This window comes from Microtus pennsylvanicus, chromosome 7, assembly GCF_037038515.1.
Source record: "Microtus pennsylvanicus isolate mMicPen1 chromosome 7, mMicPen1.hap1, whole genome shotgun sequence".
NCBI classification, from domain to species: Eukaryota; Metazoa; Chordata; class Mammalia; order Rodentia; family Cricetidae; genus Microtus; species Microtus pennsylvanicus.
The window spans coordinates 30386546-30399535 of NC_134585.1; the positions used below are offsets into that span (position 1 = coordinate 30386546).

Sequence of the window (12990 nt, forward strand, 5' to 3'; positions counted from 1 at the left end):
TACTGGTTACCAAGAATTCGCTCTACATCTAAAGCCACTCTTGCTGGTGGGCCCTTCATCCACTCGCTCCACTGGTTCCGCCCAGTTCAAGTTACACAGAAGAAATGAGCTCAAAAGGAAGAAGTTACTCACGGGGGGCACCTTCTGCCATCTCAATTGCTGTGATGCCACAAGACCAAAGGTCACTCTGCAAAAACAAAAAGAGAATCTTCCGGATACCTATTTATATTTCTGGTCAGGCATACAAATGAAATAAACACATCCTTCAAGGAAACAAACAAACATTACCTCCCCAGTGCCAGGAAATATTTGCCATTTATTTCAGCAGGATATTACTTTGACAATGTTGGAAGGTGTTTTCAAATTTTAGGTATATATTAATAGTAGGAAATTATAAACTCTGCAATATATTTTTAAATACTTGAATCAAGAGAAAATTCCTCTGCGGCAATGGTTTAGATTAATCCTCGTTAACTGGGTATTTGAAACAAATGCTGAGCTACATGGGGAACAACTGAAAGATGAACCCAGTTTTAACATCATTAACAGACACAATAACCACTTATGCAAACGTTTTGGTTTGTTGACAAATGAAACAGCAATGTAGTCAACCTGAATGAGATTATTAAACACAGGTTTTATGTCTGGATGAAAAAAGTGCATTATGGCTTCAAGTCCCTAGAGGTCACTGTATAATCACTTCAATTTATTTGTATAACTAAGAGGTTGTAAAACTCGTTACAGAAAAATACTATAAAATTTCAGAGGATGCTATTATAAATTTTAATGGTATATTCAAAAGAAACCGTATCTGATTCTAATGTGTTCTTCAAGATAAAAAGGCTGCTAGGGGAGGGGCAGACAGGCTCATGAGGAGATTTCTGTCTGGCTGGCTGTTTGTAACCTCAGTGAAATCAGAAACGAAGCAAAAGATCAACAGCACCAAAAAAGTATTTTTGCACAGGCCTGAAAACCTCTTTCAACAGTCTGTGTATGTCCAGTAGGTGGAGTGGTGTGCGGTTCACAGCCAAGCCCCCAGTCCTCTGCAATGCTAAGGACCCATGGATGGCCCAGGAGAGCAGGTGCCACTTACTCTGTAGTCATAAGTAGCGTCTGGGTTCTCATCGCAGGCAATGACCTCAGGAGCCATCCAGTAGGGTGTGCCTATGAATGTATTTCTCCGGCCAACCGTCCTGTCCAGCTGAGCGCTCACACCAAAATCAACTGAGGAACAAAAAGCAAGGAAAAGTGGAGCACAATTAACAAAGAAGAAAAAAACTGAGGTGTCACAGCAAACACAAACAACACTGCTTTGTCATCTGCAGAACTGTTCAGGCAGAGCAATGACACCAAGAGCCTGTACCACTCCAGAAGAACCTAAGAGGCCTGGCCCCGGACCAGAAGAGGACCTGTTTGTTACAGGGACAATAATGAGGTTTGCACTTTTTAGAAAATGTGTGTGTCAAAACAAGTGCAAATTAAAGAAAGCCCCAAGTTTAGGAGAACGGACATAGAGCCCGTCCTAGATTAGCTCTGCAATTCACAGCTGTGGTTTTCCTGGAAAGAACACACTGAAAGGTTCCAGGTAGGCAAGAGCTGTCTGTAAGGGTTGTTTCCCAGATCCTTGCTTTCTCCACTGTCAGAGTTTATTCAGCATACAGGCCCCAGGCTAACACACGAAGACACAAAGGGGCCTGTGAGATGGCTCAGCAGATATGGGCGCTTAAAAGAACTCACTGAACATACCTAGGGATCTAAGGTCCATCCCTGGAGCCTATGTAAGGTGAATGGAAAGAACAGGCTCCAGTTATTCTGACCTCCACATGTGCATTGTGGCATTTGCACCCACATTTACACACACACACAGAGTAAGAGGAAGGAAGGAAGGTAGGAAGGGAGGGAGGGAGGGAGGGAGGGAGGGAGGGAGGGCAAATAAACCTACAATAAACATTCCCCAGAACAACTGGGCCTTCAGTTGACTTTTCAGAGTAACTTCTACTTCCCACAAATTTAATGATGGTGGTCGAGAAGAAAGCTAAAGGATGGGAGGCAGGGCTGGCAGAAAGCCCACGTGTTGGATGTTTGCCCCCATCATCATAGCCCCCACACTGCCATGAGCCCAGCAGGAGGGTCGAGAACAGGAGCAGCTCACACACAGGTCCACAAAATGCTGGACAATTGGCAGGAGCTGCACATTTCACCTCTGTGTACAGAACAAGTTCAGGAAACCGCAGGCTTACTTGTTGAATGCTCTTCAATACAAGACAACAACATCAGGACAAAGACTAAATAAGTGTTCTAGAACCCTGGCTAGCAACAGCAACCGATAACTGGGTAACTACTGAAGGGTATCACAGTCTCGGTGTCATGAGGTCAGTGCGTGGACACACCTAACCAAGGCAGTCGGAGCAGGGATGGAGCAAGTGTTCCAGCTTAGCCCTATGCAGACTTCCAAGTGTCAGAGCATCTGTAGATAGCCAGTCAGCACAGGCACTAAGAAAGAGAGCAGTGATCTGAACTCTAAAAAGCAACTTCTATGGTTCAGACTTTTGAGAAGGGAGACTAAATTGTTGAGTGGACAAAGGAAAAATAATGTGAAAAGTAGAAGAAAAGTTAATGTTGATTCTGTTTAAAAATGTTAACAGAGTAAAAATAAAATGAGAATAAGTTCAGGTGTAGCTAGGAGAGACAGGAAACACTGTGAATCATTAGAAGACACCTCTAGGAAACAGTACCCACTATGACATCTGTCAATACCTACAACACAGAAGACAACACACGAGGTGCTAGGTGAAGGCAGCAGGGACTAACACAGCCCTGGCGCTGGACTCCAGAGTATTCTGGTGAAGAACAATGCTTTCTTTTCTTTGAAAAATGCCACACACTCTCAACAGAATCATAAATTATCAACAGCGCTATAGAAAGGAGGCAGGAGTCCAAGGAGGGTCAAAGGGCCACAGAGAGCCCCTGAGAACAGGAAAAATGGTAAGTTTGAAAATGCGGACAAGTATTACCAAGGGAGAGCAGGATATGCAAAGGGTCTGGGTGCCATTTAAGACGTCAAGGAAAAGAAACGGCAGTGACTGGGTGGTTGATGCTTCCACCGATCTTTTGTATCTCAAATGCATCTTGATTTACTTTTTATGACTTTATTTATGATTTTCCTTATTCTATTACTAGAAAAACTTCATAAAATTGCTTCCATGTTATAACATGTAACGTAGGGTAGAAAAAGGGGGTCAGATGACGGGCAGGAAAGTAGCAGTGGTCATGCCCACACTATTCATTAGTCAGGGCAAGAAGTGCGAATTTTTGTGACATGAAACAGGAAATCATTAGGGGTGTCTGCTTCTCTGTGTGTGTCTCTCTGTCCCCTTCCCTCTTTCTGACTTCATACCTTAGGCTGGCTTCAAACTCACAATCTTCCTGTTTAAGCCTTCCAAGTACTAGGAATAGAATGCCAGACACCACTAAGGGTGGTGTTGAAGCAAGAAAGTCTGACTTCTATGTCAGCGTAGGGCTGAAAGCGTTCCTCCGTCATCAGTTCCTGGGATTGGGTCTTGTGGTGGTTTGCATACAACAGCCCCCACAGGCCCATGGGAATGGCACTATTAGGAGGTCTGGCCTTGTTGGAGTTGGTGTGGCCATATTAGAGGAAGTGTGTCACTGGGGTGGGCTGTGAGGTTTCAGAAGCTCAAGCCAGGCCTAATCACTGTATCTTCAAACTGCCTGTGGATCCAAATATAATCTCAGCTACCTTTCCAGCACCATGTCTGCCTGCATGCTGCTCTGCTTCCCACCATGGTGACAACAGACTAAACCTCTGAATTGTAAGCTAACCCCAATTAAATGTTTTCCTTTATATGAGTTGTCATGGTCATGGTGTCTCTTCACAGCAATAAACCCTAACCAAGAGAAACCTCTCAGTCCCCTTCCTCAAAGTTAATCAAAATAAAAAATTAAAACACTCTGGCTAGTTGCTCTATCCAGATAGAGGAGTCTACAGAAGCATGGGACAAGGCTGGTACCTGACTAAGCAATAGGCCAGGTCTCTTAGTCTTAAAGTGGGAGAATGAACTTTTAGCTAAATGTTGAAGGGGCACAGCATGCTGCTGGCTTGTACCAGGTGGGTGCAGCAGACCTCACACACATCAGCTACGTACCAAGTTTCACCTCCGCATTCTCGGTCAGCAGCACATTCTGCCCCTTGATATCTCGGTGAATAACGTGGTGGACGTGGAGATGTGCCAGGCCCTGGAACGGAAAGCAGAGCAGAGTTCAGCTCTCAGTCCCTGTAAGCAGACAGCCAGCAGCACCCGTTTACAGTAAGTGGCACACGTGGGCCAAGGGTTTGTAAGTCCACATTTAGAACATAAAATTTACCCATGGCGCATTCCCAGGAAGGCGCTGTCAGCCTTACCACACACACAGTAAGCAGCAGGCTGGGTGTTCCCTCTGGGATGATCACACCACTCTCTAGCTGTGCCTATGACACAAGCCCTGATTGCCATCTATAGTTCCTCTGCTATAATTTGTGCTATTTGTGTACAGGCTAGCTCCTTTCCCACGCCAAACTTCTATCTTTCAGTGGGTAACCCTGTGAACTTATCTGAGCTAGACCCAGTCCGGTCTAGATTAGAGAGGGGCTTAAAATGCAGGCCTGTCTTCCCATTACACAGAAACAACTTAAGTGCTGATGTACCCTACCTTCCATCCAGATGTAAAATAATTCTGCCACCAGAACAGCCTTGTACAGGGATAAAATGTCTTTCTTCCCTAGAGGGGAAAATGTTTCTGGCATAGAGCACTTTTTGATGCCCTTGTATCTAGAATGAGCCCAACAACATCTCAGGAGGCAGTGGGAAAACACTGCTGCACCCAACTGTGGTGTGAAGGCGGCTATGCACCACACATGCTGCACCCAAACTGTGGTGTGAAGACGGCTATGCACCACTGCCGCAACTCACTGCTTTCCTCTTCCTGGCTAGAGAAGCCACACCCCAGAACGCGCCTCCTTAAGACATAAACAACCTGTTTTTCCTGAAATGCCTCATTACTACTTGTAAGGGGCTTGCTTTATATATATATATATATATATATATATATATATATATATATATATATATATATATGAAGGGCTGTGGTGGTGGCGGCGGCAAGCAGAGTCATTACTGTGCAACTTGAAAACCTCCTGCCTTAGCTTTGAGTGCTAGGACCACAGCTATGATATCAAGCCTAACTTCCATCATTTTGCAGCTCTAGATCACTACCTTTTGAAGCATAGTAGGCTCTAAATTCATCTGACTAATCTGCCAGTGAAACAGAACACAGCTTATGCGATACTTATCTATTCTCGTAACACAAGGTATAGTAGTATACCCTAAGGCTGTGATGGGGGAAAAGCACCCAACACGTGATCCTTCAGTGGTCTAATTAGGAAGCACATCTCCCTCTCTGCATGCTATAACATTAAATGCTGAAAGAGCAAAATGAAGCCACTGTATTCTTTTACAGAATTCCTACTTCTACTGCTCCAGTTCATTTCTGCTTTCTAACCTGCATGAACTTACTTCTGACCCGCCACATCTCCACAAACATAAGCAGCCTGACTTCAGAGTTACGGCTTATGTGCGATCCTACACACTTCCAGCAGGAAGTATGGGAAATGATGCCCATTTCCCAGTCCATACTGTGCAAGCATTGCTGCTTCTACTCAAAAATAGCTCATAATACTGCTATCTTGAAGTATAATTACTCAGGACAAACATGAATACGTGTCCCTTATACGAAGGACTTTGGTAGCCAAGCCTGAACTAAGGCCACAATCATTCCTCCTTGGTAAAGATTCCAGTCCATTTCACTCTGCAAACAGCCTGCTCTAAATCAACTGGGACAGTGTTTCTGAGCTAGGAAACAGTTTTCTTCTAAGTCTATCGTAACTGACTACATGTAACCAAAGAGCAAACTGTCCCTCAACATTGGTAACGTAAAGTCCTAAGTTCTCATCTTCAGTATGAAATAGTGCTTTCTACTAAGATGAGAAAATTGTTGCTTAGATTGTGAATGAGCAGGAATGGCTGTGTGGTAAACTTTGGGGCCCTCACCATTCAGCAGACTAGCCCAATAGAGGACTTCTGACAGCTGTGGTCTACAGACTTAGGACCCTTGCCTGGTCTAGTCTTCTCGAATGTCCACTAAGGGGTGAGGAAAAGCTTTCCCACAGAGAAACCAGCTACTTTCAACAATGTGTGGGAACCCAGAGGACCCACTGGGGTGCCTTTTACATGAGACCACACCTCCATCTTGGTACCCTGCTTTCTCTATCAACATCAACATAACGCCTAAAGCAAACACCAGCATACAATATGGGGCATTCCTTTGTTTTGAACTAAAACTCTGCTACAGAAAATTTTTATTGTATATGGTTCATGAGTGGAGAAGGTTCCTATTAAAGACGCTCACTGAGAAGGAAACAGTCTGCAGCACTTCAAAAGGATGAAGTGCTGCAGACTTGGTCTTCTCTTCAATGTTCCTGGGGTCAAGGGTGACAAAATGCTAAAACAAACACATAATACTTGAGAGGTAAACTGTTCCTCCCAGGTATATAAAAACAGGTCAATCATCTTTGATGTCTGATAATACATCTTATGTCTATAACATTATGCTAAAAGCACAGATTTCTCCACTTGAGAAATCTCTCATCTGCTAAGCAGGGTGCTCTACCCCGAAACTACAACACACAGGAAGCCAAAGCAGGAGGCCACAAGTCTAAAGCCGCAAAAAAGGTATGTCTATGTTTAAATAGAATAAGTAGTCCATCAAGCTCCTCAGATCTGTATCTAAGCAGCTCTGTAGTCCAGTCCTTGCTGCTGTACCCTGCCTGTCACCAAGGAGCCCGTACAGCAGCTTTTCCCTTTCAGCCTCAGTTTTCAGTAATAGCCATAAAAAGTAAGCACCTGCTATTTTAATAATGACAAGTCTGAGTAATTATAAAAGTATGGCTCTCCTTCCATCAGCCTCCCTTCCTTACACTGGTTGTGAAGGAAGTTTTATTGAACACTCCATAAAATATATGAGGAAAGAGAAATTAAACATTTCTCTAGGAATTCTAGTTGGCAGTTTTTAAGTTTGTAGTCTTCTATGAATCTTAAATATAGAAAGTAAATTTAGTTACAATAAAAAAAAAATGACTAACTTGTTACCAGACTTTAGCAGGAAATAGGAAGTAAAATTTCAGTTTACATTCAGAGTCTTTATTTTTAAAAAAATGGAGGATAAACAATGCAGCCAATTAATTTAAGTGTGTAATTTAGGGGTGAAGGAAAAGAAAAACTATGGTCATGGAATAAAAGACATCCTTTCAACTCTCATGCAGCTTTTAAATATGAAGCCCTGAAAACCTCTGTGCTGTCAGGATGGCTTTACCACTGAAAGGAACCATTTAGTGGCTAAAAAACAGCAATTTAGGAACTTTCTCTGAGCTCATTAGCCAGCTCTGCAATCAGCTGTAACTAACATTAAGCATTAAGACTCACTTCATAAATATTCCAAGAGGTTCTAACAGCTAATGCCAAAGTCCGCTGAAGATTCTGGAACCCAGCATTCAGTCCTTTTAGTATTGATCTGTAGCTTCCCCCACACTGTCTACAGACACAACATTTCAGGTTCATTTCTCATCTCCTTCAATCTTATTTCCTTTAAATGCCAAAGAAAGGAACTATTGGGTGCCTTATAATAACAACGAAGTCAAATTCAGAGACTACAGTTACCCTCGGGTATATCTGGAGACTGGTTCCAGAATACCAAAACCTCTAATATATAAAATGCGAACACGCAGTCAGTCAGGCAGTGATGGTGCACACATTTAATCCTAGCACTTGTGTGGCAGAGGCAGGAAGACCTCCAGGTTCGAGGCCAGCCTGGTCTATATAGCAAGTACCAGGACAATCAGGGCTACATAAAGAAACCGTGTCTCAAGAAATTTATATATTTGTGTGTTTGTGTGTGTGTGTGTATACATATATATATATATATAAAATATATGAATGAGCATGCTCAAGTTCCTCATATTGTAACGGTGCAGTGTTTGCATATAAACTATATATATATCCTCTTCTTTAGGTCACATTCATAATTTAGGATGGTATAGCTATTATACTGTATTATTTATGAAGTAATGAAAGGGGGAGTCTGTGTACTCTGAACACAGCAATTTGTTTCAAGTGTTTTCCAACCACACAAGGCAAGCTCTTAGGTAGGAAACGCTACTTTTTTTTTTTTAAATCAACCTTTCCACAGAGTGGCAAGTTTCAAACCATAATGTAGAATAAATTAACGAAGTACAGAAAATACTTGGCTATCACAATAGATGATTATCTCTTGATGTAGAACACACGTGAGATTCAGTTGAGGATGGACACATGATATAGGAATGGGACACTTCGCTTTCCTTACTTACCCTGAGGATTTCTCTGGAGATGTAGGCAATCCAGTCTTCTTTGAGTGTGTTCCCTTTGGTGTTCTTCACAAGGTCTGTGATGGACCCAGCCCCACAAAACTCCATAACAAGCTACAGGGCAGACAAGATAGATGGAAACAATCATAGACCAGACTGAGTACACATTCAAAACAAAACACACAGCCGAATTGCTTGCTCCCCTGAACACCTAGGCACACACACAATCATGTTGGAAGCATCCAAGTAATAACAGTTGCTTTATACAGAGAGTATATTCACTGTGTCTCTTCGCTGAAAGTATATTCATACAGTCCAGAAGACTCTCACACACATCTGAGTGGCAAATAACAGAGGTCATTTTGCTGGTCATCATTGCCAAACTAACAGAAATCAGTATTCCAGAAGTTCTTCCTTGAGATGATTTTCAAATTATTTCATAATATTTCCTATGGTACTTCTGAGCAATTACATAGTTCTGAAAATATATCTATCTGAAATAGCTAAACATAATAACAACTACACTTGAAGTTCCTAGAAAATGAACTGAACAATTCTAAAATTTCAATTATGACTGGATTTAGGCAATAGTAACTATTTCATTTCTATTTTCCTTCCCTTTTCTTTCTGCTCCCCCTTTTCCCTTCTCCTTTCTTCTTCCCTCTTTCTCCCTCTCTCTCATCTGTAGTCCATGTGTTTTACTCTGAATGAATGGCCCCCACAGGCTCATGTGTCCGGTGGTGCTGTTTGAGAGGTTGTGGGACATTTAGTAACAAGAGTCCTGATGATGGACATATGTCCCTTGCGGAAGGTTTTGAGGTTTTATAACCCGGCCCCACTTCTTGTCTGCTCTCTGCTTTGGGACTGCTGATGCTATGTGAGGAGCGTGCCTCATGCTCCTGGCTGCTATCACTTCCTCATCGTGATGGACGCTGGAACTGTAAGCCAGAATAAACCCCTTTCTCCTCTAAATTGCTTTTGTTGGTGTCTTAACACAATATGCATGTGCAAGGATTGAATCAAAGCACCTTTTCATCTGTATGTGGAGGACAAAGGACTAACTGAGTGAGGTTTCACCATTTTGTTGTTTTGGACTCTGTGTGTGTGTGATTTATTTATCAGTAAAATATTCTAGGTTCCACAAATGTGAAAGATCATACAACACATGTCTTTCTATTTGGATGACCTCCAGTTACATCTATTTTCCAGCACATGACATAGTTTTCTCTTTCTTTGTGGCTCAACAGAACTCCAGTGTGTATATACTGCATTTCCTTTATCCATTCATCTGCTAATGGGTACACAGTCTGGCTGCAAATGTGGCTATTATGAACAGTGCTGCCAACAACCCTGTGTGTAAGTATCTCCTGAGGCCCATCACACTGGGGCTCGTCGGGTACCTACTTACAAGTGGTATATATAGCTGGTCACATGAACTTCCACACTGACTTCCACACTGGCCAACAATTTACGTTCCTCCAGCAGTGTGTATGAGTTCCCTTCCCCACATCCTCACAGGCATTTGTGACAGCTTCTCCCTGACAGCTAAGAATACTGAACACTTTTTCAAGTATTTGTTGGTGATATGTACTTCATCTGAGGCCTGTCGGTTCATTACCACATCTATTGATTGGGTTGTTTGGTTTTGGATTTTTTAAATGTATTCTAGATATTAATCCTCCATTAGATGCACAGCCAGAAGAGTTTCTTCTACTCCTCAGACCAGTTTCTTCACTTGACTGTCTCCTCTGTTGTGGAGACCTTTTCAATCTTATGCAATTCCCTTTGTCAACTGTTGGTATTATGTCCTGGACAGCTGGGTCCTCTCTGAAAACCCTCACCTGTCCTCCATCAGTGCTCCTATGCGGTTCTCTAACAGTTTCACAGGGCCAGGCCTTACAGTAAGACCTTTGACCCATTTTCAATTATTTTCGTACATCATGAGAGATAGCAATCTGGCTCCACTCTTCTGAGCAACTTTCCCCAGAGTCCTCTGTTATAGACGTTATTCTCCAAGGTCTGCTTCTGACATCTCTGTCACACATCAGTGGCTATGACTGTGCATATCTGCTTCTGGGTCCTCAGTTCTACCCCCATTCTTCTCTTCTCTCATGTCGGTACCAAGCTGCTAATGCTTCCTACATTAGCCTTTTTAAAATCATTAGAAAAAGCTATCAATTAATCTTCTTGTTCTATAAATCCAATACCTTCAGTTTAGCTCATGCAACTCACACAGATGACGGTCCCTCAGTCATCATTTTGAATATAATTTCTTTTAAGGTTGAATGCATTGGTTTAGGAATTTTTCCTGGAACTTCTGGTTCATAAAATACTACTAACATTAGTGTCGGCAATGACTGATAATACCACACTGTCTTGAGATGTCTATGAAATGGCCTCTCATTCCCGATCTCCTTGCCACACCACAGATACAGGATAAGGAAGGGTAATGATAACAACCCCCTTTGGTTTGGTTTTGCTTTTTTTTTCTCTCTCTCCACATTCCCTGTGAAGTCCTTAATTCCCTTATTACAACAACCACAGAGAGAAAACACACCCAAGACTTGCAAAGAGCTACCTACCCAGAGTTGGTCATCATGTCCTGGAGGGCTCTTCTTAATGAAAGCACCATAGTATGTTGCAATATTTCTATGATGAGAATATTTCTTCAGCATATTTATCTCCAGTTTTATTTCTTCCTCTTCATCCTTAAGAAAAAAAAATAAAACAAAACATGGCTTTTGAATGATTTGATTTCCTCCCACAGAAACAAAGGTAAAGTGACAGGAGGAACACAGGCTCCCTCCACTCTCAGCTCACCCTCCTGCAGGTGACTACAAGACAATAAAGAGAGCGATAACCAGTGTGATACACAGCAGGATGGACCAGGGCGGAGTTCCAGCCTGCTCCTCCACCACCTGTGACCTCAGGCTACTGACTCTACTTCTCCGAAAGGCAGTTTGCTCAAGTAAAACCCCACCCCAGTGTTAAATGGTAATTTGACTGCTACTATTTCAAATGATCATTAAGAAGGGCTATTTTCTTTTTAGGAAACATTTATGAATAGACTTCAGATGACAACACGTGTGTTCCGGGTGTTGTGCGAGGCTCCACTCAGAGGCTGACCTCCTTACACAGGCTGTTTCAGACTAAGCTCTTCCTTGCGTCTGCTGTCATATTAATAAGTAGAGCAGCAGGAAAAGAAGATGGGATGAGGAGGAAGAAGGAAACAGACAGACGCATGGGCACTAAAACTTCAGCCAGTTGTCCTGTGAATGACAAAGGGAGAGAGGTCATAGTCTCCGCCTCTCTTCACACTTAGGGAAGAAAGTGCATCAATCAACAGGGACATTTTATTTTGTTGCCTGCTACAAACACTGACAAACTTCCTGTAAGACAGAGCAGATTATGGAAGTTCTTGAAGTATCTTCCAAATGAAGGAAAATTAGGATTAAAGCGAGAAAACCGTGTGTGTGTGTGTGTGTGTGTGTGTGTGTGTGTGTGCGTGCGTGCGTGCGTGCGCGCGCGCGCACACACACACAGGACTTGAAATGAGAGTCTAGTATAACGGGTAAATTCATGATAAAAATCTCTAAAATTCCTTCTGCACTCCATTGTTACAGCTTCCTTAGATTTCTGCACAAACACACCCACTCGACATTGATGTTCCTCCCTTTTCATGGAATAACTTGAGTAATACACAGGTGTGCACACGCATGTCCAGTGAAGCATAGTAAAGTACCCACAAGTGTGTGTTTGTGTGTGTGTGTGTGTATGAGTACAGACACAAGGTATGAAGATATCAATTGCTTAAGGCTAGCATCTACAGAAGCTCTCTTAAAGACTCAAAAAATATATTAGACTTTATCACTATTATACTCTAAGATAAAAGATAACTATCACTAATTAGATATTAAAGAGAAGACCAAAAGAAATGGAAAAAGGAAAAATACTAATTATAATTTCAGTTATATATTTTACTTTAGAAACCAAACACCTCAGAAGGTTTGCAGTCACCTTAAAGTAGTGAATCTATGAATGGCAGATTTCCTACTGGGTATTATTACCAAAAAAGATATGATAAATCAAAGACACAGATATTAGGATGTTACAGATGTTCTGCAAATACAGTGATCTTATAATTTCCATAGGAGACAACTGTCCACAAGGCAGCAGAGTAAGCTGTCCAAATATAGTGCTCTACAATGATTCTCCGCCCTGTAGAGGAAAACCATACCAAAATGCATACCACTTCAACAATTGACTCAAACATGGCCATGTTCAAAGCAGCAATGAAAACTGGGACAATAATTATGGCTATGGTAATTATCTTAATTCTATACAAACTAACATTTAACTTGGCTAATTTAAGAAAAAATGATTCTATCTAAATTTTTCTTCAAAGGAACTTTATATTAAAACAGAAAGTAGTATGAACAAAGGCAGAAAGAAATAATGTCTCTAGCAAAACTAAGAATTCTCAATTCACAGAAAGGCTTTAATTGTGTCCTTTACCTATACATGCACACTCATAT

General features: G+C 41.9%; 1 protein-coding gene across 49 annotated transcripts in view; it reads right to left on the minus strand.

The window, feature by feature from the left end:
• The window catches only part of Map4k4 (mitogen-activated protein kinase kinase kinase kinase 4), a 137555-nt gene that overhangs the window by 47066 nt on the left and 77499 nt on the right, over positions 1-12990 (minus strand). For all 49 annotated transcript variants that reach the window (XM_075980356.1, XM_075980354.1, XM_075980338.1 and 46 more), the window contains exons 4-8: positions 11038-11163; positions 8459-8569; positions 4164-4254; positions 1094-1224; positions 133-187 (exon numbers count right to left, since the gene is read on the minus strand). In XM_075980356.1, the coding sequence (XP_075836471.1) occupies positions 133-187; positions 1094-1224; positions 4164-4254; positions 8459-8569; positions 11038-11163 (514 nt within the window). The remainder of the gene's footprint in view (positions 1-132; positions 188-1093; positions 1225-4163; positions 4255-8458; positions 8570-11037; positions 11164-12990) is intronic.